Source organism: Cyprinus carpio, chromosome B17 (assembly GCF_018340385.1).
Source record: "Cyprinus carpio isolate SPL01 chromosome B17, ASM1834038v1, whole genome shotgun sequence".
NCBI lineage: Eukaryota > Metazoa > Chordata > Actinopteri > Cypriniformes > Cyprinidae > Cyprinus > Cyprinus carpio.
In genome coordinates this window covers 17,931,496-17,959,191 of record NC_056613.1, presented here as the reverse complement: position 1 = coordinate 17,959,191, position 27,696 = coordinate 17,931,496, and the positions used below count along the sequence as shown (strand labels likewise).

Here is a 27,696-nt window from a genome sequence, read left to right as displayed (position 1 = left end):
ATAACTGCAGTCCAAGATTATGAGATGCATTATTTGAATGCTTGGCCAAAGAAATGTGTCCCATAGACTGCCAAGTAAATTACACTGTCAAGGTCCAGAAAAGTATGAAAGACATCGTCAGAATAGTGTGTTTGGTATATGTGGTTTAAGTGTGTTGTTATGAAGCGACGATAATACTTTTTGTAAGCGAAAACAAAAATAACGACTTGATTCAACAATTCCTTGACAGTGTTACTTACTTGGCAGCCTATGGGACAGTCACAGGCCTCCCTGTTTTCATCCAAAATATCTCAAATTATGTTCCGAAGACGAACAAAGCTTTTGCGGGTTTGGAACAACATGGGGATATGTGAATAATGACAAAATTTTCATTTTGGGGTGGAGTATCCCTTTAATAGGAGAAAATTGTTGGTCATCCAGTCTTTTACATTTTTAACACTCTGTTAGCTTAGATAATGTAGAAGTTTCATCTGGTCTTGTTGAGATATATAGTTGAGTATTATTAGGGTGACCATATGCGCCGTTTATACGGGACACTTCCCGGCCAGGATTTTAATATTGCCCAAAACATCCAAAGCAGTTTGACCAATAACATGCAGGTATTATACATAATCGACCAATCTTGGTGCTGCGCGTGAGATGGTAAGATCTACAGGAAACAAAGCAATGCAAATAGGCGCACATGTTTGTTTGTTTGTTTGACTTGAAGCATCGCTGCTCAAAAAAAAAAAAAAAAAAAAAAAAAAAAAAACAACAACAGCAAAAAAAAAAAAAAACAAAAAAAAAAAAACAGCAACAAGAGTTTAGGGGTTACGGCATAATTAAATACTACATAGATAAAACATATTTTAACAGCCAAAACCTGGATGTTTTAGGCAATATTAAAATCCTGGCCGGGACGTGTCCCGTATGAACAGCGCAAATGGTCACCTTGAGTATTATCAACATAACAGTGGAAACTAATCCCATGTTTTCTAATAATATTACCAAGAGGCAACATGTATACTGAAAATAACAGAGGACCTAGGACAGATTCTTGGGGCACTCCATATTTTACTGGTGATAAATGAGATAACTCCCCATTTAAATAAACAAAGTGGTAGCGATCGGACAGTTAGGATCTAAACCATCTTAAATCCTGCCCTTGAATACCTGTATATTTTTGTAATCGATATATGAGTATGTCATGATCTATGGTCTCGAACGCAGCACTAAGATCAACTAAAACTAGCAATTTAAACTTTGCAAAGCGCTTTGAGCAATGGCTGAAATTGTGTTATATATTATTATTATAATTATTGTTATTGTTGTTTTTATTAGAAACTCAGTCGTATGACACAGCTAGTCATCTGATGTCAACATGGCCACGCCCATGAAAGGGCGACCCGCCTCATTAAATAAAGCAACTTTCTAGAAGACTGGTTGTCTGGAGTCTTATGTGCATGTACATCATTTACCTATTTTATTTATTGTGTGCAGTTTTTTAAAAACGCCATAACTTGTGTAAAAATAATATTTCTTATTTAAATAATAAAAAAAAAGCTTGCATTGGTATAGTAAATGAGGGGGATGAATGAGAGGGAGTGGCAGTAAAGTTATTTTGCGCTGTGTGTGTGTATGTGTGTTTGTAATTGAGCAGCAGTAGTTTGATGTAATGGAGTGGATGGGCGAGTCAGTCCGCCTACACGGCCTTTGTGTTGATGTTCAGGCGGTGCAACAGCGCTGACAGTCCGCGACCAGAGCAGCACCAGAGAACAGCATTCCCAACACCCATCCACCATAAAGAGAGGAAGAGAGGGAGAGAAAGAGGACAGACGGGGTTTTGGGCGATTTGACTGTAAGGGAGTGTAGCTGGTCTGAATCATGGCCACTTCAACGTCATGCACGGGCTCCACACTGCTGCAGCCAATTAGTAAGATTATTGATCTGCCACTGGACCAGGTAAACTGTCACTTTAACTGGGATTTATGTTTCGCTTTTGTTATTTTGCCTAACAAAGATCGCTAGCTGGTGAGCCGTTTGCTGTAAATCCAGCACATTTGATGCGCACCGGCAACTGCATGATATAAGAGCGTTTTGGTATGATATTCTTATCTTGTATATGACATAACAAGCCTGAAATTCATCCTCGCGCATTTCATAACGGTCGTTTGTCTCCTTTTCCTTCCTGTATTTTTCTCAAAATATTGGCTGATGACAAGTGAGTCACAGGCTTTGTTGCTAAACCAAGTATGTTATCTGTTTAGACAGCATTGTAGGCATCTAGGCGCCTTCAGGGAAGTCCAAACATCATGCTCGCGAGCGCCAGTGATGCCCCGTCATGTTGTCTATGTAGGCAGCTCGATAGGTTTTGACACCGCCAGAGTCACGATTTCGCCTAGGCTGGAGAGACGTTCTGCAAAAAAGAGGTTATATGTACAGATGTCCTAAATACAAACCGTTGTACCATGAATTATTAAATCAAAAGAACACTTAAGTTAAGGCAGCGAGACGAGAGTTATTACAGTTCCCCATTTTTTTGTTATTTTGTTGAGATGTCGTCTTCTTGGATGTTCGTCTTCTCAGCATGTGTTATCTCGCGTAAAAACAATTGTTTTTTTTTTATGTAATTTACTGTACAATTTGTACAAAGTTATTGTAGGATGGGTTTACCCTTTTGTATTCTCTGGTAAATAGTGGTGGGGACTTTGATTCTTCCAAGACAAGTGATCGATTCTTTTGAATCAGTTCACTAAAATGATTCATTAACTTGTTCCTTATTTCCTCAAGATTTTTTTCTCCTATATATATATATATATATATATATATATATATATATATATATATATATATATATATATATATATATATATATATATATATATATTCAGCAGATGTTTTGTGGTTGCTGGAATCATATGCCTATTGTAGATTTTTTTTTGTATTGGTGAATTGTTAATAATGCCTGTGGATAAGTCATATGCCTCAGGTTAAGTCATATCTTTCTTTCATAACCCTCCACAAAACAAGAGTTATACGGCATCTGTTCCCAATGCTGCTGTATTAATAAACTAGTGTGGATGTGTGATGAAATATTCATAAAATGTAGCAGCTAAAATCCTGGCTACCATGCATGAAAGTAAGTGATAAAAAGTTAACTTATGTAAAGTGAGATGTTCTGCAGTGCATCTAGTTGAAAGCCTGTTTTTATCAATGTGATGTATGAGGGCGGTTAAACCTGAACTATCGTTCACATTTGCTGATCATGCAGAAATTTTGTTGAAGGACGCAGCTTATCGTTCAATTTGTTTACTGACACATGGAGTCAGTAGTCATAGAGCAAATACACCAAACATGGATGGCAAGACCTTTATCAATGTCAACTCCGCCAGTCACTTGTGTGTACAGATGTTAGGCTACATTATTAGTCTTGCTCTATTCTGACTCCAGGGCATTGCTATTGCACACATATAGTACATTGCAGCTTCTTTGACCTCTTTAGCTGGTGCTGCCCTTCTCGTAATGCAAGTCTGGGCAAGAATGATTCAAGAAATGCAGTCGTTCTGGAGTGTAGACATTCAGCCTCTTTATTTTTTACATATGTTAAATATCTTTTATTGGTGTGGGACTCTGCAGTGAGAGGGTTAGGAACAGTTAACCCAGAAAAGAAAATGTACTCACTCTCGGGCCAACCAAGTGTAGATTGGAAACAGATTTGAAGAGATTTAGCATTACATCACTTGCTCACCAATGGATCCTCTGCAGTGAATGGGTGCCGTTAGAATGAGAGTTCATAAAATCATCACAGTAATGACTCTAGTCTACCAATTAATGTTTTGTGAAGCGAGAATCTGCATATTTGTAAGAAACAAATTCATTATTGTCGGTTTAACTTTAAACTATTAGTTCTGGCCAAATTATGAGTCCATTATCCATTAAAACTTCCTTTAGAGAAAAAGTCTATCCCCTTGTTCCCTTTTACATCAAAATCCACTGATATATTCTTTTAACTGTTTTGGCTATTTTAAAGTTGCTTGATCTGTGCATATTTCTCTTCTAATTCAGATGAGATGACTTTTTCAATGGAGAAAGCTATATAATGATGGATTAAAAGGATATAATCTTAGTGATGGATTTTTAAATTCTTTTACAAACACATCTTTTCACTTCACAAGACATTAATTGATGGAGTGATGTGGATTACTTGTGGATTAATTGATATGTTTTTATCAGATGTTTGGATTCTCATTCTGACGGCACCCATTCACTGCAGAGGATCCATTAGTGAGCAAGTGATGTGAAACCAAATTTCTTCAAATCTGTTCTGACGAAGAAACAATCTTATTTACATCTTGGATTGCCTGAGGGGGGAATACATTTTCAGCCATTTTTTACTTTAATGGAAACATTCCTCAAAACATTAACCTATAGTCATTAAGATAAATCAAGGATGGAAATCCAAGCAAACGAGTTGGTTTTTGATCTGTAAGTCCATTTGGTTATATCCGCAGCTTTAGTGCCCTTTGCTTTGTCGTTGGCATGCTTCTTCACCAGCTTTTTTGAATGAAATTTTGGCAGGCGCCAAGCCTACAAACCCTCTCCCGATACGAGTCCACTCTAGAACTCCTGTTAATGTGACAGAAATCAATAACTCAGCCCAAGCACATCATGAAACAAGCTGTCAGGATTACTACGTCCTGAGCTTCAGCCAAAACAGGAGTGAAGCCATATAGATTTGTTTCTGATTATGCAAGATGTGGGTTGCTATGCTGGGCTCAAAATATTGTGCTGTAACATGACAGTGTATAATTTGAAACCGTTGCAGTTAAAATAGCCTTGTCAGTAAGGCCACTTCCCAGTCAGCTGCGAGAATATCAGCTCCTAGGTCCTAAAGCCTTTGGTTTCCTGGTTTGCATTTTATGGCACTATAATTAAATAGATAGTCCACCCAAAAATAAAAACTCTGTCCTCATTTACTCACACTCATATTGTTTGAAAACTTTCTTCCTTGTTGGGAACACAAAATAAGATACTTCAATTAAATTACATTGGGGTCCAATACATTTGAACTATTCCTTTAAGGGTGAAGTGTGTTATATTTTAAAATACAAATCCCAGCAAAATAATATAGAGAGTTGGAAAAGTGTAAACATAGTAACTCTTTTTAAAACTCTGCTCTCTGTTTGTTTGAGCAGCTCAACCAGCCTGGCAACAGCAACATTGGATCAACCAATGGTGTGCGTTTAGGTCATGGCTATCTGTTTGGCTAACCAATGGCAGACAGAGGGAGTGTTTGGGTTTGGGGTTTTTCCCGTTTGCAGAAATGACACTCTTTGACTTTAAAAAACACTTCATGATGGTTATCGGAGGTAGAAGCCAGTCACAGACCACTTCTAAGGTTTTGATAGGCCACAGCCGGTCTTTAAACCAATGTCTAATGCTGTGTTCGGTTCCTCTCAAGAGGTAGTGCCTTTACTGAATATTCTGGTTGATCTTCAAAGGTTGATGATTGCCAGTTGGAGGACTCATATAGTGTGTGGCCAACCATTTCAAATGGACAATGTTCCATTCATTTGACAGTTTGTCATTAGTCCACACTTGAAAGGACACTTCTTAGAGCAGCCCTCATATCTCATATCAAAGCCATTCAAAAGACCGGTTAAAATGCTAAAAATATAAAAGGCCCGTTCACACTAAGAACAATAACTACACACACTTTCAGCAAGTCTAACAGTAAAGAGTTTCGTGAATAAGGTGACTAAATAATCCTAATTTACATAGAAAGATGTGTATTTGGACTGGAAGTAATAGCAGCGCTACTTCAAAGCATTGAGCTCCTGGTTAAAGACTCTCTCCCCTCACTACCTGTTGAAAGGCAGGTACATATGTTTCTGTAGCAGTTTGTAATAAGGAAGCACACAGGTCTCTTGTCGCTCACCCCAGTGCGCACAGCAGGAGCGTGAGGCGCAGCGCTGATTTCTCAGAGGAGATATATGGCCACCCTGTATTTCTCTAAATGGTCACTCTCTTGGGACCAGTTGCCTCTACTTGAGTTCTGCTTATGGGAGTATTGTACTAAAGTGTTGTACTTTCTTTTTTGTCGATAATGTGCTAAAGTTCAGCTTGGTCATAATGCAGTTTGATTTTTTTAACAGTGGATTAGATTGGTTGAAGTATATCTAAAATTGTTTTAAGTTTAAATGCTAAAATGACTAAATCTGAAATAAAAATAACATTAAATAGAAATATAAAAAATCTAATAATGACTAAGAATGAAAGAAGAACTAATTCAAAATAGAAATCTTTGAAATACTATAATAGTACATCAATAATACTAAAATAAGAGTGAATTTGTAGATTCAGTGTGTGTGTTTAATAGCACTGGTTCTAAATAACTCTAACTAATAACAAACTAATTCATCTTATTACCTGTGAGGAATTTACATGTGTGTGATAGAATTTCTCTGATGTGGTGAGGATGTAGAACTTTCATGTACCAAGTTTTGAACCTGGCTGTTTCTGGCTCCCTCCTATATGTGTTTTCCAGGACTGTCACCGAAATCATCCATTAAGAGACAGAGCCATATTTTTTTTTAGTCAGTCCTGCTGATTTCATCAACCAGATATGACGCCTTATATAAGAGGGAGGTAATTATGGCTCTTGCGCTTTGCCATAGTGTGCCAGTTAAGGATTTACAGTTACAGTACAGTTATTCCAAACCTGGTTGACTTTCTTTCTTCTGTGCAATACAGAATAAGATATTTAGAATTTTTGTCTAATCAGAGACACATGTCTGTGACATTCTAGACAGCATGTTAAAGTAACACTCGAGCTGTGCTTACAGAAATGGCTGTCCTAAATAACTTCACAGTGGCCTTCAGGGACATCGTCCAGAGTGGCCAAAGACAATGATTCTGCTTGCTCAACAAGAACAGGAATGATTTGATGATGTTTAGAGTTCTCAAGTTTCTGGTTGTATGAGTAATGACTACATCTTATTTATCACGGCCACTGAACACAGGCCTAAATTTAAGGATGTACTTGAAGAGTTCTTCCCCTGTCAATGGGAGACAATCAGCTGTAACTACTGGGACCTGGAAATAACTCTAATTGTATTATTGTCTTGTAGGGCCTGTTGGCTTGCTTTCTAAAACACAAATTGTATTTAAAATTTTGCGAGCCCTTTGCGAACATTTCTCTGGAGCAGTACAAACCTCCAGAGTTTATTCAAAGAATCTGAAAACTGTGCCATCAGTAGCTGATGTTTGGTAATTGATGTGTTTTCAGACACAAAACCATCAAAGTATTGAAGAAACTGAGACAGATGTGTTGGTTGCTGCATCATCCCAGTTGTGATGTAAATTGGCACTAAGTAATAACATACACACTACTAGCCATTGACTTCCATAATATATTTTTCCATACGATTGAAGTCAATGGCTACTGTCAACTGTTTGGTTACCCATATTCTTCAAAATATCTTCTTTTGTGCTTAACAAAATCATTCAGGTTTGGGACGAATTTAGGATGAGTAAATGATGACAGAATTTTTCATTTTTGGGTCAACTAGGCTACCCCTTTAAACTAAGTTGAAACATAATTCTGTGTTTAAATGTTTGGAGAAGCATCCAACCAGGAGAAATAGTTAAAATAAGTAAGTTACCATAAGTTACATAAGAGAATAAAGGCAACTATTTTAAACTTTTTTGAAACATAATTACTCACAAATTTGAAAGCTGCTATTGGATCGTTAAAGGTAATATTATGCAACTGTGCATCTGCCTTAAAGAGATAGTTCATCCAAAAAATGTTGGTAACATATTATTGGCAGTAGCCATTGACTTTCATAGTCAACTGTTTGGTTACCAACATTCCTAATATTCCTAATATATTTTGTTTTCAGCAGTAGAAAAAAACTCATAGATGTTTAGAGTAAATGCGAATTGAAAGGGTGATAATTTTCATTTTTGGGTGAACTATCCCTTAAAGAATACATTACAGCCAAATTGATTATATCAGTCGGCATAATTAAATGGCACAACAGGCAGCTCTCTTTTAACACAGACTTTTAAGAAGAGATGGATGTTTGCTTCAAGTGATAGGCCAGATAAGTGATATTATATTATCTTCTTGTATGTGTGTCGTTTTCTTTGTATTCTTACTAAAAGCAACCAAAAAGCCATTTTAAAGTGGTTAAGCAAATAATAATAATAATAATAATAATAATAATAATAATCGGCAGGGATCCCAGACCAATACAATTAGTGTGCCTCCTCTATTTTAAAACCCACGAGCTGCCACTGGTAGTTACTAAGCCGCCTCTAGAGTGGACTTTGTGAACAGCTGGTGCAACCCTACCCTGGTCTAAACCCCCAGTCAAAAGCAATGCTAACAGATCATCTTGAAGCAATTTTCTGTCTCTTTAAGACTAGACAGCATCTCTTGGCTTCTTCCAGGTGGCATCTGTTGCTAACAATGCTCAGGTGTGATGTTATTTTGGTCTGGTGCGTGTCATGACTCATGGCTGATATGAAAAGGAAATTGATCTCATTTCAGTCGGTTTTCTTTCTCCATGACTTGCTGTCAGTCTCATTTCCAGCCTCTGTGGCAGCGATGTATCCTAGCAACCAGAACTTTTAGAAACTGATTGTAAGTCATTACAGCTTGTAAGGTGGGATTGCCAGTGTGCCCCTTTCTGAAAGCATGGTCTGATTTAGCGGTAACACATTTTGTTTAGACATTTTCCTTTTGCAGGCTCATTATAAGGTGGTAAAGCTTGGTTCATGTCCAACTGCTGAAAGTACACGCATGGAGACTTGTGTCTGAATCAGCATTTTTTAAAGCCTGTGTTATACTTTCCGCATGAGCTATCCAGACGTGTACACAGTGCGGATGTGGAGTACTTGTATTTATACTACCAAAAGCATACGCTGATGGTCCGCTCCATGGACGTGTTCCATACATGCGCAGTAGATCGGCTTGAACAGTAAACAAACATGAGTTATTGCACATCTGGCTGTCTTTATATTGTTTTATCGACGGATTGTACAGGTTCGAGTAGCAAGGGGCTTCTTCACGCAGCCTGTGCATGCGCAGTAGCCTACTGACCGAGCATACTTGTCCGCGCAGTCCCAAGAAATGGGAGGCACGTGGATGTCCGCGCAGAGCCTCCGCCCACACTCTTCAATGATGATTTTTATGTTACGCATACCATAGCGAACCCTAGTGGACTAGCGCACGCGGAAAGTATAACACAGGGGTTGAAGGTCCAAATTGCAGTTTCAATGCAGCTTCAAAGGGCTCTACACAATCCCAGCCTAGGAATCTTCTCTTATCTAGCCAAACGATCTGTAATTAAAAAAAAAAAACTGAAAAAGAAATTGTATATACTTTTTACCAACAAATGTTTGTCGTGCACTAGCTGTGCAATACGCATCCATGACTTCACTTATTATGTAGTCACGGTGGATTTTGGATTTTGGATTTGTTTTTTGTTTTTTGAAAATGATCGATCATTTTGTTAGATAATACCCTTATTTCTCAGCTGGGATCGTGTTGGAGCCCTTTGAAGTTGCACTGAAACCTTCAATTTAGACCTTCATCCCGTTGATCCCCATTGAAGTCCACTGTATGGAGAAAAATCCTGGAATTCTCCTCAAAAACCTTAATTTCTTTTCAACTGAAGAAAGAAAGAAAGACATGAACATCTTGGATGACATGTAAATTATCATTACATTTTATTCTGGAAGTGAACTAATCCTTTTAATGGATCACTTTTCTAGTGAGTTGATTTTTGCATTGGTTTTGTATTGGCTAGCTGTTTGGCTAGTTATTTATTCTGTTTGAGGTGGGGTGAATGGCAGCCATTTGTCATGCAGGCCAGGCTTGAATGGTGGTTTATTTATAGCCGACCAAGGAAGCTGTGATCGTTGGATAAACATAAAGGGATGTAGCCGAAGCCTGCTGCCGGTGACAGGAGTCTTTTGTTTGTGGTGAAGTGTTTGAAAGCAGGAGATGTTGCTTTATGCTACAGTACATTCTGCAGCTACAGGTTTATATACAGGAGGACAAAGGACTGCACAGCATGTGCATTTGGGATGCTCATTGCTTAATCGAAATACAGTAAAACTGTAATATTGTGAAATATTATATCACTTTAATGTATCTTAAAATGAAATTTATTCCTGTGATGGCAAAATCACATTTTCAACAACCATTACTCCAGTCTTCAGTGTCACATGATCCTTCCTTGTGCTTCCCTTAAGCTATTCCATGGTTTTCTTTTGTTATTTCTAGTGCTGGGCAATGATTAAATTTTTAAATCGCGATTAATCACATTATTGTCTGCAATTAATCGCATTGTTATGCACAAAACTAATAATGCATTATTGTGCACTTTGTTTTCATTTAAAAGTAGGCCTACTGCTATATGAAAAAAAAGTGTAATAACATTTGGTTTGCAAACACTTTAAACAAACAAGGTGCTTTTTACAGCAGTGTTCTGCTTAATGATAAATGAGTGTAATGTGTTTTGGTTTTTGGTTTGTTTAAAACAAGGTATTTGTCACTTCCAGGACATTAATATTTTTATAGAAAATATTTTATAGTTTGTTATAGAAAAACAAATTGTGCTCAGAGTCCAGAGCCTTGATCATAATTTTATAACAGGCACCTTCCTATTAGAGACCTGCATGATCGCGGGATCCATCGCAGCAGAGTGCGGCGCGGGACAACACTTGATGGGTGGGTAGAGACTTGTGTGTGCGAGTTGCTGGAGAATAATTAGACCAATCTTAACCGTGCCGGAGCGCATTTGACCCCCAAAGCATGGTTCATTTAACTACTGTGATCGTTCCGTTAAGCAGTCCTTGGCTTGGTTAGAAGAGGTGGGCAAGAGCGCAGATCTTCTGATACGTGCTGCATGATTGCGTCAATATTTCTGAGCGGCAAAAGCGATAGATCTGTAAAGCAATATATTGTGAGAGGGATGTGTGTTACTGCGTCCCAAACGGCTCAAAATAATAAACCACAAAGTTAACAAAACGATCCAATTTATTGTTGTGAGAAGGGGTTTATCTGTTGTCTTCACGTGCTATCTGAAACTTCCTATTTCCAACGTATAAAGTCATGATTACGAGCTCGATGCATTATTTTCTGTTAAAAATAACAGAGAACAGTGGTTTGTGAATGTAGATGTTTGGCCTGAATAATTTGATCGGGAGCATCCCCTCATGATTTGGCTGTATGTGTATTCAGAGCCAGTGAGCAACGGACTTCAATAATAATAAATAACTGTGTTAACGCGCGATAAAATAATTGTCAGCATTAATCAATTAATGCGTTAACGCGATAATAACACGTTAACTTGCCAAGCCCTAGTTATTTCTAGTTCTGTTTTCTAGGCTTTCATTGTGCTGCTTTTTGGAGATTTGAAATAAGTTTGTTTGTTGGAGTTTGTAGTAAAAGTTCCTCAACAAACAGTCAGAAGATGCCATTGGAAACCACAACTAGCTCATGTGCTCACCCTCTCTCTCTCTTTTTGGTTTTCTGTAGTTTTCTAGTATGCAAAGCATGTGATGATGGGCTTGCTTCTCAACAGTTGAGGAAGTATGTTCTGTAAGTATGTAGGCTAGTTGTGTAAGTACATTCCTAGATATACGACATAAGGGAATTTGGGTGTTATCAACACATGTGGCGTAACCACAAGAAACTTCCTTTGTACGTAATTTTTATTTGTTCAGCTTTTTGAATCTGACTGCTCCTCAGCTCCCATGGCCTTATAAAAAAAAATCAAAGTGTCCACTGGTTAATGATTCAGTATGTTATCCGGGTATTGTTTTGAGTCTGTCTTTCTCTTCTCAACGGATGTTCAGGCGAAGTCTGACTGGAAAAGCCACGTTTGATGTTAAACTCGAGCAGACAGGCCGTTCCCGCCTCTGCTGCTTTCTTCTCAGTCTCTCTCTCTCTGTGGATGAATTTCAGAAGGCAACCTGCTTCTAAAGGCAATCCAATCAATGAACAAAGTACCATTATTTTTATGATGTAATTGGGAGTTGATCAACATTTACTTCAAAGATTGGGGGAAGTTGTGAAAAAATTTAAATGTTAAATTTAGGAGATTGAAATGAAGACGTGCCTTCAGAAATGTGAATATGTTCTTCTGAACTTGTTTAAGGTAGTTAACGTAGTGTTTAATGTAGCTGTAAAATCCGTCAAAACAATTGTTTAGACTTAGCTAGAAATAAAAAGAGAGTGGGCTTTCCTTTTTAGTTTCCTAGCATAACAAACATGCTAGCATAACCCAAATAATTGCTTGGTGACTTCCAAGTATGATATCTTCCAAGGACAAGAAAACATGATTAGAAAATTTAATGAAATTTGACATGTTTACTGCTTAGCATAATTTTTGCAGTGGTCTGTTTATGTGATCCCCCCCCGCCACACTGTGCAGAATAGCATTGAGAAAGAAAAAAATAAACATGAAGGGTTTTATATGTGGATGTTCATGTTCAATTCATTAAATTGTCATTAAATTAGCATGAACTCATTGTTTTAGAAAAAGCAAACATGAGTGACTATAAATCGTAAATTTAAGGACTGACCGAATAGAAATGAATATGGAAAATATCATGAAAGATACTGAACTTGTCTCTTGGAGGTTAGCTTGAACAAAGCTCTGGAGGAAATGTGGCTTATCTTGGGAACACTTTCTGGCACACTAGCCTCTTATCTTTGCCTGCAAGTGAAGTTGGATTTGCTGCCTTGCTGGGACCTATTTTAGAGATTGATTGCCAAGTGAATCTGTAAATACGGAAGAAATACATTCAGCCCAGGAGCAGAGATGAGGAGGCGTCTGCCGGCAGGCTGTTATATGTGCATCGGAGGTGTTGGAGAGTCACACAGGTGTGAAATGAAGTACAGAGTAGATTCCCATGGGAAACGACAGATGCCACATGTAAGTTTGGCAGGCCTGACTTGACGGGCTTGTTCCTTGAAGCAGATTTCTGCATAATTCTTACCTCTGACTTCCAATTTTTCTCAGAGTTCTTTAACTAGTGGTGCACTGTATATTGGCAATGCATTATTGGCTTATAACAAATATTTTATATATTTTTTTAGCATTGAAAAACATTAAACAATATTTAATTTTCCATATTCATTGTTTAACTAATAGTAAAACACATTGATATACTGAATGTCTGTGTTTGCTGATACAGATTATCGTTGATGCACTGTGAATAAACTCTGTGTCTGGAACAGTTCTGTTCCTCAGTACCTATCTTCCTATTTCTGATGTCTACTAAAACATGACACAACTGTGCTGGAACCTGTATGCAAGTCTGTACGAGAAAGCGATGAAGTGCCCTATAGTGGGCATCATTACAGACATAAGGTTTGGGAATCAAGGGCCTTACTATGTTTAGACTTTTTGGTTTCAAATTAGACCAGTCTATGTTTTTATATCATTTAAAAAAAGTTATAACCAGACTTGCAGGAAAAAATAGATGAATAATTTTAAGACTTGTGGAAGTAGTTTATGCAGCCAGCCACAGGACTGGTTACTTGCTCCATAACTGGGCCATGAAGTTCCTGTTAGGGTGATGGGAGATTGAGATGTGTGTAAAATCATGCCTGTGTAGAAATGTTTGAGACTCAGACCTGTTACTGGAGGTCTCAAAAGAACAGCATTCCACCACAGTGCCTCAGGAGCTGTCAGAGGAGTTTAATGTCCCTTCTCAAAGCCGATCTGCCTCCCTTAGGCGAAGCTGCGCTCTGTTGAGCAGTCGGTTGCTTGGATACCAAATTGTGAGGCCCAAGAGGAGCAGTGACGTAGTCAAATGGAACAAGTCTTGTTTACCCCCTGCTTTGTTGATGGAGCGGCTGCTCTATCGTAAAACATAAGCACATTTGAGACAGTTTTGCTGTAGGGTGAAGCATTTAATCAGTTAAAAAGAGTAGCTCAGCGAATAAAAGACATTTGTTTTAAAGTGTGGACGTGCTGGGCATCATGTCCTCGGGACTTTCTTTCCGTTTTTGTGTGTATAATGTGAAAGGCCTCAAAAGAAAAAAAGACCAAGACTAATTTAATTTGTTTGGCCATGCTGCACTTTTGAATTTTTAGTTTGGTAAGTTTTTTTTTTTTTTTTTCTCTGCAGGTTGTTTGTTAATTCTGTTCAAAAGTAGCTAGTGTATTAGTTCAAAAAGCCTGCACAATAAAAAGTACAGTACTGTATGTATGTGTGTATATATATATACATACACACGTGCACACACAAACACATATGTGTGTTATATAATAAACATAATAATAATAATGTGTAACTATTATATCTGTATATAAATAATATTTAATGATGTGTTTTTTTTAAACATACTTGCTATAATAGCTAAGAAATGTGCTTGTTTTATCACTGTTTTATCAGTGATTGTTAGTATCTCAACCCATAACACAAAATGTTCAATTCAGATTCAATATTTGTTGCTGCTTTTTATTTTTATTTCTTATTTTGAATGTAAAAAGGTTCCACCTGTATTTAATTTTTTTTTCTTTTCGCAAACTAAAATTGTCTGAATAGTGCATTCTTCCTATTCCATGTATTTTTTGGTGATTCTGTGCCATGAAGTTCAGAGCTCTAGGTAAAACAGAGGAAGAATCAGAGTCTTGCATTTCTATCGTCTTTGCCAGGAATCTCTGCCAAGGCTCTTTGTCATCGTTAAACCTTGCTGGCAGTGCCACAGATAGCTTAATTGCTCTAGGTTTAGTGTCGCTTATTACAATGATATTGATTACCATTTGAGTGCTTTGAAGTGATTGTGTGTGTCTTAGCCTTTTTAACCGAAGAGCTCAAATGTGTGCCTAACCTCTGTTTTTATTCTACCAGTAATATATTACGTTCCCATGAATTATAGAAGTGAGCCTCTTTCTGCAGTATTCATTTACTTTGAGGACTCTTGTACCCAAGCCTGATATCTGAATCATCATGCAGCATGTTTTATTGGTTGTGACAATGCCCATGCAACAAACTCACTAACATAGACTGTTTACACACGTTCCCTCTAGCCTATATTTTGATTTGAACTGTTTTAAAGCTTGTTAACTTACTGCTACCATGAAATAGTGTATGATTAAACTTGGACGTATGTCTCTAGTGAGCCAAAAATGTGCTCACATTTGATGCTCTGAGGGATCTAGAGGGCCATTTGTAGGAATTGGCTATTTTAAGCCTTCAGTTTTAGGGCCATCACATAAATGGTGAATGGACTTTAGTCAGCCTACGCCTTATTTAATAACTTGCCAACCAAAATTGGGCTGTTGTATCAAGTATGAAGCAGGTATGACAGGATAATGCAACAACCATTAAAACTCTTCCATAAAAGTCTCTATAAAAGGTTTTCAAGCTTTTGTAGCCTACCGCTTAAGGCTAACGAAATTGAACGCCGTTCAAAATATTGATGCTAATGTCAAATCTTTATGTCTCCTTTTCAAATATTAGCCGGTGGTAGATTTGTCAGAATGAAAATGGAAAATTCAACTATAACAAATTTCTGCAGGTTCAAGTTGGTTTAAAGCAGTTAATCGGTTGTTGGGACCAAGGTCGATTCATCTTGGTGTACCTAGAGCTGGTCGACCACCGTGCCTGTTTTGGGGATCTGGTTATGCTGGTTAGCCCTGTTCCAAACCATATATTGACCTATTTTACTGGCTCGACCATTCGAAACTGGCATGACCTCTTTTTTCCACTGAATTCAATGTATTGTTTCCTTTTAAGGTGTTTGGATACCACAGGACCTACACACACCTGACGCTATTTTTAGCTTTTGAGTCTATGCCACGTGATTATTCATAACCACCTGAGCGCAGCCAAGGATACTGACTGTAAACACGACTTGCCGGGCAATTTTCCATTTCATTAACCAGAGACGCTTTCAATCTCTACTCCGGTCACGCCTCCCTGTCACTCTATTTGTCATCCTTCTGTTTTGTAAATGATTGTTGGTGTTAGCAACAAGGCTACAGGCTAACGCTAATACTGTTCATATTTCAAGGAATATAGATAAGCTTTTTAAAAATACAAATTAAGAAAATGAATGCAATAGTACTGTATAAAATACTTAAATACAGGTTTATTTACTTAATATGACCATTTAACATGACTTTAGTATGTGGTCTGTGGTATTTTGATAGAAATGTTGAAGATTCATACTAAATCTGTTAATTTTAGACCTTATTTGTACTACTGTGGTAGTTTCTTCAGTTGGTTATATGACTGTAATTAACCATGTAAATGCCTAACCAACCATGTTAGGAGGATAGTTTCAGGCCCAAGATGGTCTTCGAGCCCAGCCAGGTTCCTATACCAGCTGGTATCCCAACTTGCCAACCATCTAAATCAGTGGTTCTCAACCTTTTCGACTCCAGTGCCCCCTCTTGTCCAAGAAAATATTCAAAGGCGATATCATATACATACCTCTGGTACATTTCTTGTAATAAAAATAAATAAACAAACTCAAAAATAGTGTTTTTATCAGAATTGACCCCATCCACCTGGTTGGGAAGCATTGATCTTTGACTTTGGAAATTGGCAATTATGTGAAAGAGAAGGATATTTACACTTACCTGAAGGTTTTTGAATTCAGGAGTTGTGGACCAGTTTAAACCCTCATGTGTATGTGTCTGTCTTTGTGTACATTTCCTGTACCTATATTTTGCATTTTTGTTGACATTTCCTGTTTGATTACCCAGCTTCTAATGGTATCACTTTTAGAAACCCATGTTTGAACTTTAGTTCAGTGTGATCTTAATACTTGTCCTACATGTTAGTACACATTTCCCCTCAAATATAAAAGGCTGGTTTACATTATTCTGAGATATTTACATAGCACACAGTGGGCAGGCTATCTAATATTGACCCTTTAGTCATTCCCTGTTTCTCTTTCTTCCAAAATGTCCCTTTCCTCATATATTTCTCTCTCTGCTGAATGGCTGGAGGTGTCTGTGGAAACTAAGCCAGATGGCTGCCTGCAAAGAGAGATGGTTTAGAGCCACAGGGGGACAAAATCTGTCATCACTGTCTCTGTGTCCTTACTGCTGAGACTCATACTGCTATTCAGACTGCTAATCAGAAGTGCCCTCAAAACAAGAGTAGCCTATTTGCGTGGTCTAGATGTGTATAAAAAAGGGTAACACTTGACTTTATTATAGGGTCCAATTCTCACTATTAACTAGTTGCTTATTAGCATTCCTATGATTAACACTGGTTGTTTATTAGTAATTATGCACATATCCTGCATGACTATATTCTACATCCCTAATCCTAGCCAGTACCTAAACTTAACACCTACCTAAATAAATATTAATAAGCAATAAATTAGGAGTTTATTGAGGCAAAAGTCATAGTTAATGGTTTGTTAATAGTGAAAATTGGACCTTAAAATAAAGTGTGTGTGTGTATATATTTTTATATATATAAAACTTTTTATTTAGGAGTGAGAACAGATGAAAATGTGGTAAATGTGAGGTATTGCTTTGAGGTGATGCGTATAATGCTCATTTGCATAACACTGCCCATGTATGCGTCAGCTAATCGAATGCTGTAACTTGAGCACTGACTCGTTTTTGTTTTCACTAACTGGTTGGTAAAACTTAAGAAAGATTGTCTTCCAAGCGCTGCTTTTTTTTCAAACTGTGTGAATCTTAGTGCATAGATAGGTTATGTTTAATTATGGTTTAATGTCCAAGATTAATTGAGTGTGTTCTTTTTAATGGCTCTAAAGTGACCACAAGTGTCGGTCGATGTCAGGTCACTCGTGAAAGAGCTCTTAGAGATTTAACAATAGAGAAACGGCACAGGGACATCGTCTCCATAAATCTGCCTGACCACAATTACTTACAGTTGTGCGTGTGTGTGTGACAGATTAATCCTGCCAAAAACAATGCTTCCTGTGATACAGAAAGCGTGGGGGATACAAAGAAGAAGCCAATGAGCTATTGTTTATGGCCCACTGTTGACCTGCTTATGCAGAATGAGAAACAGTGGCTTCCTCTGTACAGTATAGCTGCCTGTAACGTTAAAGAGATGCACAAGGTTTCTTGTCGAGGCAGGACACGTTTCCAGCAGTTAAAACATCTCAATCTGGGAGATCCAAAATGAAAGTGACAAGCACCTGAAGGGGACAGAGGAGATGAGAGGTGTCTCCAGGGAATGACAGAAATAGACCAGCGAAAACAAACCAAAAACCTTCTTGATTGAAGTTTCAATAACATTCCCCAAGGTTCTGTGCTAAGCGGAGAGCTATTGTCATCTCTCCAGCACATATTCTGACAATTTATAATAGGGACTGACACTGTACTAGGAATATGGGATGAGACATGATGGATTGACTTTAGTTGTCGTCCATGACTCTGTCCTTTTCCCCATCTTCAATGCCTGAAAAATCATGATGTCTTGTCTAGCTAATCAAAAGAGCTTTTCTTTACCGCTGTCACTGTGCTAAGCTAGAAGTCTAAGCTGCAGCTATTTCACTTGAAAAACACAAAGAAATATGTATTTCTTACACAAAGAAACATTTGCTTTTACCATTTTTAGCTTCAGTGATAGATGGCATTTAAAAGGCTAAGCTTGTTAACTGAAAACACATAAGGGAAATATTTGATGGTTTTAATCTTAGGTGGTATGTAATGTAATGTAATGTTATTTAAATGGTTAAACTTTAAAAGGGAAATTACAGTAAATGTTTATGTATATTTATGGTCAAAGATGAGACTTTTGGTGCTGCAAAAAAGTGAGTTTATTGCTCTTAAATATTTTATAATTCCACCTTTTCATAGTTTGGTATACGCACATGCCATTCAGTGAAATGCCAAAAAACACTTTTATTGTTGTATTTTTTTGAAAAATAAGTAGAAGGTGTGAATAATTATGATCAACTTTACTGGTCAAGCTCAGTGTTTGAAATAGGTGGCCAGTTGATTGCCTATATAAGCTTATGCCAATAAAAGATTATGCAATATAAGCTAAAGTAGAAGTTTCGTCATTCAGGGTAATGTTTTTGTCGTTTTGTGTAATGCAAATTCTCTGTTACACCACAGTGTCATCCATTACATTGAATGACAGTATCTCTGTGTAAATAACAATTTTAGCATCTTATTTATATTACAGATAAATAAGGAATATTTAGCACTGACAAATATGTGTTAAACTTAATAAATGTTAATATTTGAATGCATTTTTATATTGTTAGTTTATGTTATTGATTAATTTTAGATGCCCGTGAACAGAAAGAGCTGCTAAGCACTGTAAAAAGTAAATGCAGACACAGTAGTTTGAGTGTACATGCATGCGTGTGTGTGTGTGTGTGTGTGTGTTTCAGTGATAGAATGTAAATTTGTAAATGTTAATTTTATTGTAAATCAAAATTTAAAAAAATAAAAATAAAAATAGAATGGAGCTTTGGTAATATATTCCAGTCAGTAATTTGAAAGTCTGAGTTTAGCTGTTGCAACTGAAAATGCATAAGGGAAAATTTTAATCTGACAATTTTTAGCTTTAATGATGTAATGTAATGTAATATGTATTATAAAACAAATAGTTAAGTCTGATTGGCTAAGCCACATTCAAAGCCATTGTTAAATACTCTGTAAACACATTTGTTTATTAAGCTGCAGTCATGCTCATGATAAACTTTAAGCACTCATAATTTTCTACAGAAGCTGCACTAATCTGATTATGACATCACACACTACAGTGTATGTTCTTTTATTAAAAATTGAACATAGAATGAGATAAATTGTAAAGTATAGCTTTCTTCAGCAAGTATAGACATCCTTGGATGAATCTTACTGCAATGTATTGCCAGCAAAGCAAGCAGTATAATCAAATACTGGTGTAAAGTATCTAAAAGTAAAAAAACAAAAAAATGAAATAAAAATGATTAAAAATAAGTAAATCCAGTCACACTATTTTTCAAAATGCTTGTCTAGTCCGTCCATATTTCAAATAGATTTGAGTCAAGATGGGCTTTGCTTATTGTAATGGACATGCTTTGTTCCTGTCATGTAAAATCTAATGAGTGAACTAAACTAGAGTAAAATGAATGGAGAGTGAGAGATGAATAAAGCAGCGCAGAGTCGGGAAGGCGGAGTTATTTTAAGCTGATGACTGATTGTTTCTTTGTTGAGCTGGAGCTCATTTGCAAGACAGAAGGCACATGAAGATGACCTCACTCTCATTTTATCTCACACACACACACACACACACACACACACACACACACACACACACACACACACACACACACACACACACACACACACTCTCAAGAGAGTCAGACAGAAGGCCACTGAGCAGCAGGAAGAAATGTAATGTGTCTGTTTCTCCCCAGCTGAGGCTATATTTCCAAAAAGCATACCATACTGCGTATACTATCTTTCTGTGTGCATTCAATACCTGTGTGGCCTACATTCAGAAAATGTGCATTAGTGTGTCCCACAATGCAACATTAGACTTTGTTTTTACTTGCATAAAAACACTTAAATACGGTGGCCCAGTGGTGCACAACACACCGAAATCTCCACAACACAACGGAAACAAGCCACATGAAAGCAAGCAGAATGAAAGCAAGTCAAAACACAATGATATTAGCACAACAGAACAGAAACAAGGTGCAACAGCAAAATTTCCACAACACAATGAGAACAAGTTGCAACACAGAAACAAACAAGCCACAACACAGCGAAATTAGCGTTACACAACAGAATTAGTCCTATGCTGTGTTGTGGCAATTTCATTGTGTTGTGCACTACTGGGCCACCGTATTTAAGTGAAATAATAAGTAAATGTTTAAGTTTTTTTCTGGATTTTTTTTTTGGTTGATATTCTGTCTCTATCCGTTAAAATAAACCATACCATTAAAAATTGCAGACCCTTCATTTCTTTGTAAGTGTGCAAACTTACAAAATCAGCAGGGAATCAAATAAACATTTCCCCCACTGTATCAATTTCTTATGTGATAACTCGTAATTTCTGAACTAAACATGCAATTTAATGTGAGGTCCTGTGTAAACAATGTAGCATACTACATTTATTTTTTTTAGATTATTCAGATTATTATTTTCATGAGATTTTCCTTGACTTGCCTTTTTCAGAAAGTATTCATATGCAATTTATTTAATTAGCATATTTTTTTTTTACTATGATAACCATTTTTAAATGGGTTTTAATGGGTTGTTATGGCATCCTGCATACAGTATAGCAACAGTTGTTTTGCTCTTACAGTGGCATGTAAAATCTTATGTAAGTAAAATGTTCTGGAAATTAAAGGAAGGGCGAGAGACTAGGATTCAACACAGCAGTCTACTGTACATACCTTATCAGGTTAGCCTCAAAAAGCAAAGTAGACTGTAACATTCAGGTCCAGACATGACTTTGTAGAGTAATCATTGACGTCAAGTCAAGTAAAATAAAACACTTCATGGGTTTGTGAGCACAAGCCTCTGTTCTTGTCACTTTGAATTTGTTTCACAAGGTGGTTGGGTGTGCACAACCTGGTTAGTTCATGTATTTGTCATCATTTGTGATGCCCTCCTTAAGTTTCGTGTCACAAAAACTAAATGTATACAAGTTTCAGAGAATTCTTTGAAACCATTGATTTCAATGGAAACCGTCCCTCACAAATGCTGAGGGGGAATACGCATGGGATTGCAAAAGTGCTTTTATGTTATATAATGTATAAAAATGAATTTAATCAGAGTACACACATCAACTTTTGAATTGCAGTCAATTTTCTCTCCTCATCCTCTACGTTATCCTCACCGCAAAATGCAGTTATTTTGTGTTAATGTCAGCAGTTTACATTCAGTGTTAAAGCCTTAATCCTGATGTACTGGAAGACTTACATTTGAAGATTACATGGAGATTAGATTTGATTTTGAACCTTTCTAATTTATTTGGTTCTTAAGTTGAGTTTAACTTATTGTTGACCTTTCCTCTTGATCGGTGTAAAATTAACCTCCTGTCTCTCTGGTTAGGTTTGTTTTGTGGTATGTCTTCTCTTTGGTCTGGTCATTCTGGTTCAGACTCTACCTGCACCCTAGCAAGACAAGTCCCTTCATCCGGCATGTAGTCGCCACCCTGCTGGGCTTCTATTTGGCCCTCTTCTGCTTTGGCTGGTGAGTGCTTGTCCGCTTCATCCCTCACATATCTCAGGTCTACCATATTGATCCATAGCAGGGTCATTGCTAGCCGGTTAGCGAGCCATTCAATTTATAATGAGGCTGTGGAGAGCTGGCAGAAGACCAGTCTCCTCAGCAGCTGTGGAAAATGAGAGATGCAGTTTGTAAGCTTATAATTATCGATACTTACCTGCTGCTTATAATAAAGGTCTTCTGAAGTCAATCGATGCATTTGTATAAGACAAATATCAATATTTAATATCTAGCTTCTGCTAACTGTTGTATGTGGGTTTTTTTTTTTTGTCACAAAGTTGTCAGAATGTGATATAGTATCAGTGGGGAGTCATGCTTAAGCTGACACTTTCTCAAAACCTCTAACCATACAGAGCGGTCTATTACAGCTTTCTAAACAGAAGTCAGTCCAGCCAAATCACACAGGAAGTCATTATGCAATAAATGTGACCGCAAGAAGCAAGACCTCTAAACAGTGACATTGCTCAAGACATAATGGACACTAAGTGTTCTTTACGCCTTCTTGAATGCATTTACTGTAATACTACCTTTTTTGTGATTGAAATATCATCTATTACTACCAAATGAATTTAACGAATGTTGTGTGTCTCGCAAATGTCTGCTGTATTTGTGTGGCAGCCTGTGAGGGGATTTCCCTTCAGCTGTTTTAATGTGATTTGCTATCATCGTATACTCAGAGAGTTTGCCTTTCTCTATGCACCCAGCTCTGTCCAGCAGAGACTTCACCGAGACATTTGTTTGCTCTCAGTCAACATCAAATCCAAACTGGGCTCATTTACTTTCAAAATGTGTGTTTCTGATTTTACTGTGTGGGATTCATCAGCACATGTTTTTGGACAGAAAAAAAGCTTCATAATCTCTCATCAAAATGCAATAGCTTGCCCCACCCCACAAACAACTTTCCTTTTTGGCATCACATAAGCAGTGCAGACAAATGGTTAATATATCTCTTTCACAATCCAAACAATTCCAGATGGATGAAATCTAGTCCCCACCCCCCCACACATATTTCTCATATTGGATAGTGTTGATTGCAGTCTTTTATGTATAAGGTCTACTCCTTTTGTGGCAATTATCACTTTGCAACATGCATTTTTGCAGCAGCTGTACATTGTAAGATATTGTAAGTGCACACAAATGAGTTATTTTGGATTTGTGAATGTCGTGTCACTCTTTTGCAGTATAGAAAATCTAAAGCCAGATATGCACTGACAGCATGACAGTTACAATACCTCCATTTGAATTCACAAAGTGCAGACAGAATGTTAATAAGCAATTTAGTTGCTGTCTTGATTGAGGTATGTATACAGCAGCAACTCGGATGTGTAGTAGTCTGCATAAAGATACAGCGTATGTATTGTCCATCCATCCATTTTTCAAATGGCTTGTCCTGCATAGGTTTTCAGGGATGCTGGAATCTATCCCAGTGTTTCAGGCTGTAAGCAGGGAAACACATGGATGGATGCTCAGTCCATCACAGCATATGTATTTTGTCTTTAAAAGTAAATTAAATGTTTAATTATACAATATAACTTTATACCCATATCCACTTGAAGTTTGATCGAAGCCACAATAATATTCAATGAAATGTGATTATTATTTAAATGTAGATGAAATATTGTTGAGATTAATTGATTTTTTTCAAGATTAGAATTTATTAAAAGTGACCCAAATGAAAGAATCATCCTTGCATCACTGCAAAGTCAGACATTTTTATTTAATTATAAAGTGATGAAAGGTTATATTTGTGACTTTTGATTTATAATATAATATAATTACAGAAAAAAAATACATAATCATTAACAATATAATATTATTTTGGGCTAATTAAGGTACTATCATAGGGTTTTTAAAAAATATATATTTTTAATTAGTTTATATTTTTATATATTTATTTGATTTTTTTTTTTTTTTAATTTTTTTTTTTTTTTTTGCATTTTGTTAAAGTTTTAGTAATTTTGTTGTGTTCTTATCAAGTTTTATAATATATAATAATAATATAATATATTTTATAATATTGTTATATATAATTTTTTATTTATTATTTCGTATTAGTCATATGTTTATATATATATATATATATATATATATATATATATTAGTTATGGTAACTATAATAACCCTGAGCATGGTTGCAATATTAAGAGAATTCATTGGGGATCAATGAGGATTTTTGTTATATGCATACAACCATAGTTAGATAATTTTCATAGACAAAATCTGTTAAATAAAAACTCATTTAAAAAAATGAAATGCAAATTTTGTATATGAACTTTATAGAATCTTATCTTTTTCAGGAACACATTTCTCTCCTGTTCAAAATAACAGTCTTATTTCACAGTTTAATAATGTTATAGGCTCCTCTCATTGGTTTCCTCTTCTCCTTGTGCTTCATTTCAGGTATGCCTTACACTTTCTGGTACAGAGCGGTCTCGCTTATGGCGTTATGATCTTCACAGGCGTGGAACACATGCACAAGTGAGTACCGAGCTCCCAGTCCTCCGCACCATCAATCCGCCCTCCTTCCAGTAACAAGAACAACCTTATGTTGAATCAAAAATGTGTTATGACATTGGAACATGTTCAAGAATTCTCAACAAGCAACTACCATCCAGTTCACCATATATTATTCATCTAGCCCTACAAATGGCTTGTTGAATATTAACCCATACCGCTCTCACCCATCCATTTCATTCTTATCAGTAAACAGCTCCAGGGAATGAAGGAGCGTCTGTTTTCATCATCATTGCTTCCATAAGTTTCATGCTGAGTGACGGCTCCCTCTGATCTGGGGTCAGATGAATGGATGTGCTGGACCATGTGGTGTTCGCTGCTGCTCGGGGCGGCGCCAAAAATAGCCAGTGCTCGATAGTGATTGCTATTCAGACCAACAACCTACACGAGTGCGTACTAACACAAAATGACCCTAGAAAACATTTTCATTATACCTGGTCGAATTCCAGAGATTTAGATAAGTGTAGGTCATCTGTGCTGGGTCACCTGACCTTGGCACATGTGTCAGAACGGCCAGTCAGAAGTCCTGCCAGCATAGTTCGTGAACTTCGACTAGTTGAAAAAGTCATGACAAGTTGACCATCGGCCTCCTGCCCAGATGTTTGCATAACCTCATAATTATCAGACAAGGAGTTTTAACTCCATGTGTATGAAACACACAGAGCAGGTGCAGTGCGGGGAGGAATATTGTATGTTTACCACCCCCGAAAAAAAATTTATCTTATAAAAAACACATTGTCTAATGCTTATAGAATTAATGTTTAAGTTATTTTAACATATATTTTGGAAAATGGTAAAAACATGACATTATATGTAATTGTACTGCAAAATAATATCATATTTATGTTTTTTACAAGTAAAAACTGAGAATTACCTTATAACTGGAAGGAGAAAAAAGTGAAAGAAAATTCCCAAAAGTCCCTGCATGACAAGTCACATATGATTAGATTTTGTATTAATAATTTAGGTTCTTCTTATTTTTGTTGTCATGTACATTAGGGAGTTTTGCATTGCAGTTTATGTTAGTTCATGTTTATTGCATTATTTTAGTTTGAGGTGTGTTACCTTGATGGTGTTTTGTGTTTGCATTTTGTGTTTGGATGTTTGAATGTGGAAATCTTTGATTTTGACAGTTCAGATAAGGTTCTGTGGCAGAAGCTGGGGATATTCACACTGAATTTTATTACAGGAGTTATGGTAATTATGGTACATATTTGTGATTAAGCTATAGCATGTATGCATTTATAATGAGTGTTTTTAGACTTCTGTTTTTCATACAAATAGGCTACCTAAAAACCATATAGTTATATTTTTACCATGGTATTGAGTTGTTATATGTGTGGTTTTAACTGTGTTTATCATGATTTAAATATATGTTACTATGGGAGACCAATGCTTAATAAAAAAAAAACAAATAAAATAAATAAAAACCTTGATCAGAATCAATTTAATCATATAAAACTGAGGTTGCTACAATATTTACAGATGTTACTGATTTTGATAATGAACAAAAAATTAGCTCTGCATCCTAACTTAAGCTACTATCAAATGTGCATTTCTAAGAGACAAAAGAGATATTATTATTAATTAATTATTAAATTATAATAATTAATTATAATTATTAAACTTGAAAGAAATAAAGATTTGACATTTATCGTGATAAATATCAATATCGACTGATATGAAAAAAATTATTGTGATAATTGTTTTGGCCATATCGCCCAGCCCTATGTGTTTTTGTTATAGATTGATATTGTAAATGCTTATTTTGGTAATTTTTTTATGATTTCTGATATTTTCTTCTTTTTTTCAAATCTGATGGATTGACCCAGAATATTCCTTTAACCTACTGGACTGATTATTTAACTACTGATTACTAAACAAACTAGACTTTGAAACCATGGTTTTTGTACAATGAAAGCTTCATATTGGGTGTGACAGAAAGGTCACAGTAATTTGTAGTTTGCACTGATTTTTAAGAAATACGTCTTTCTTTCTCTTTGCTGATTGTTCTTCTCTAAGAAAGTAAAGAGCAGCTACGTCTATAGTGTTAAAGACTGACAAGAAGAACTTCCTGCAGTGAACACAGAGAACGCATTAGGGATGCAGTGCTACAAAACAGACCTTTTGAAACTCCAGGAGACGATCAGTCGGTAATAGAGTGATGCCATGCTCCACTGCTCAGGGGACATGAGAGGGCAAAGCTAAGGATGAAGGGAAATTGAAAAACAGGAGTGGAAAACCGATAAAGAATGCAATGTGTGTCTGTGTGTGTTTGCAGAAAGGGCATAAGGATGTCTTTTGAGAGGCTTGTGTTACTTGCCAATAAAACTGGCATAGATTAGCTGCTGAAGTGATAATGCAAACACTTCATTATACAAAAAAAATTATACTTTGTCCTTTTTCTGGACTTATAGCCGACATTGAACTCTTGGATTCATAAAAACTTAATCTCAAATTATTATATATATATATATATATATATATATATATATATATATATATATATATATATATTATATATATATATATATATATATATATAAACACACACACACATATGATATATATATATATATATATATATATATATATATATATATACGTGTTTTTTTTTTTTTTTTTTTTTTTGTGACAGAAACTGTTTCTTTAAAAATAGGCTTTGGTTGGTACTGCTTCTTTAAGACTTACCCTACCATTCAAAATTTTAGTCAGCATAATTTGTATTTATTTATTTTTTAAGAAATTAATACTTATTTTCAGTAAGGCTGCATTCAATTAATTAAAAGTGACAGTAGAGACATTTATAGTATGGTAAGCGTTCACAAAGCGATCTTTCTACTTTCAAATTCAGCATCATGTCAAATTCCTGAAATCATACACAACACAGTGTGCCATGAACTTCTGCTCTGAGAGTTAAAGAGATTTAGTGGAAGGTTGTTCTCTCAGGTTGTTCTTTTTCACAACGGTATGATTGTCCCCCATTTCATTAGAAATT

The 27,696-nt window shown here is 36.3% G+C and overlaps 1 protein-coding gene across 1 annotated transcript in view; it reads left to right on the top strand.

The window, feature by feature from the left end:
* The first annotated feature begins 1,589 nt into the window (after window positions 1–1,589).
* Window positions 1,590–27,696, top strand: part of LOC109106849 (lysophospholipid acyltransferase 2-like) — a 46,669-nt gene continuing 20,562 nt past the window's right edge. The window contains exons 1-3 of the mRNA XM_042742613.1: window positions 1,590–1,947; window positions 22,009–22,148; window positions 24,585–24,662. Of these exons, the coding sequence (XP_042598547.1) occupies window positions 1,864–1,947; window positions 22,009–22,148; window positions 24,585–24,662 (302 nt within the window). The 5' untranslated portion in view covers window positions 1,590–1,863. The remainder of the gene's footprint in view (window positions 1,948–22,008; window positions 22,149–24,584; window positions 24,663–27,696) is intronic.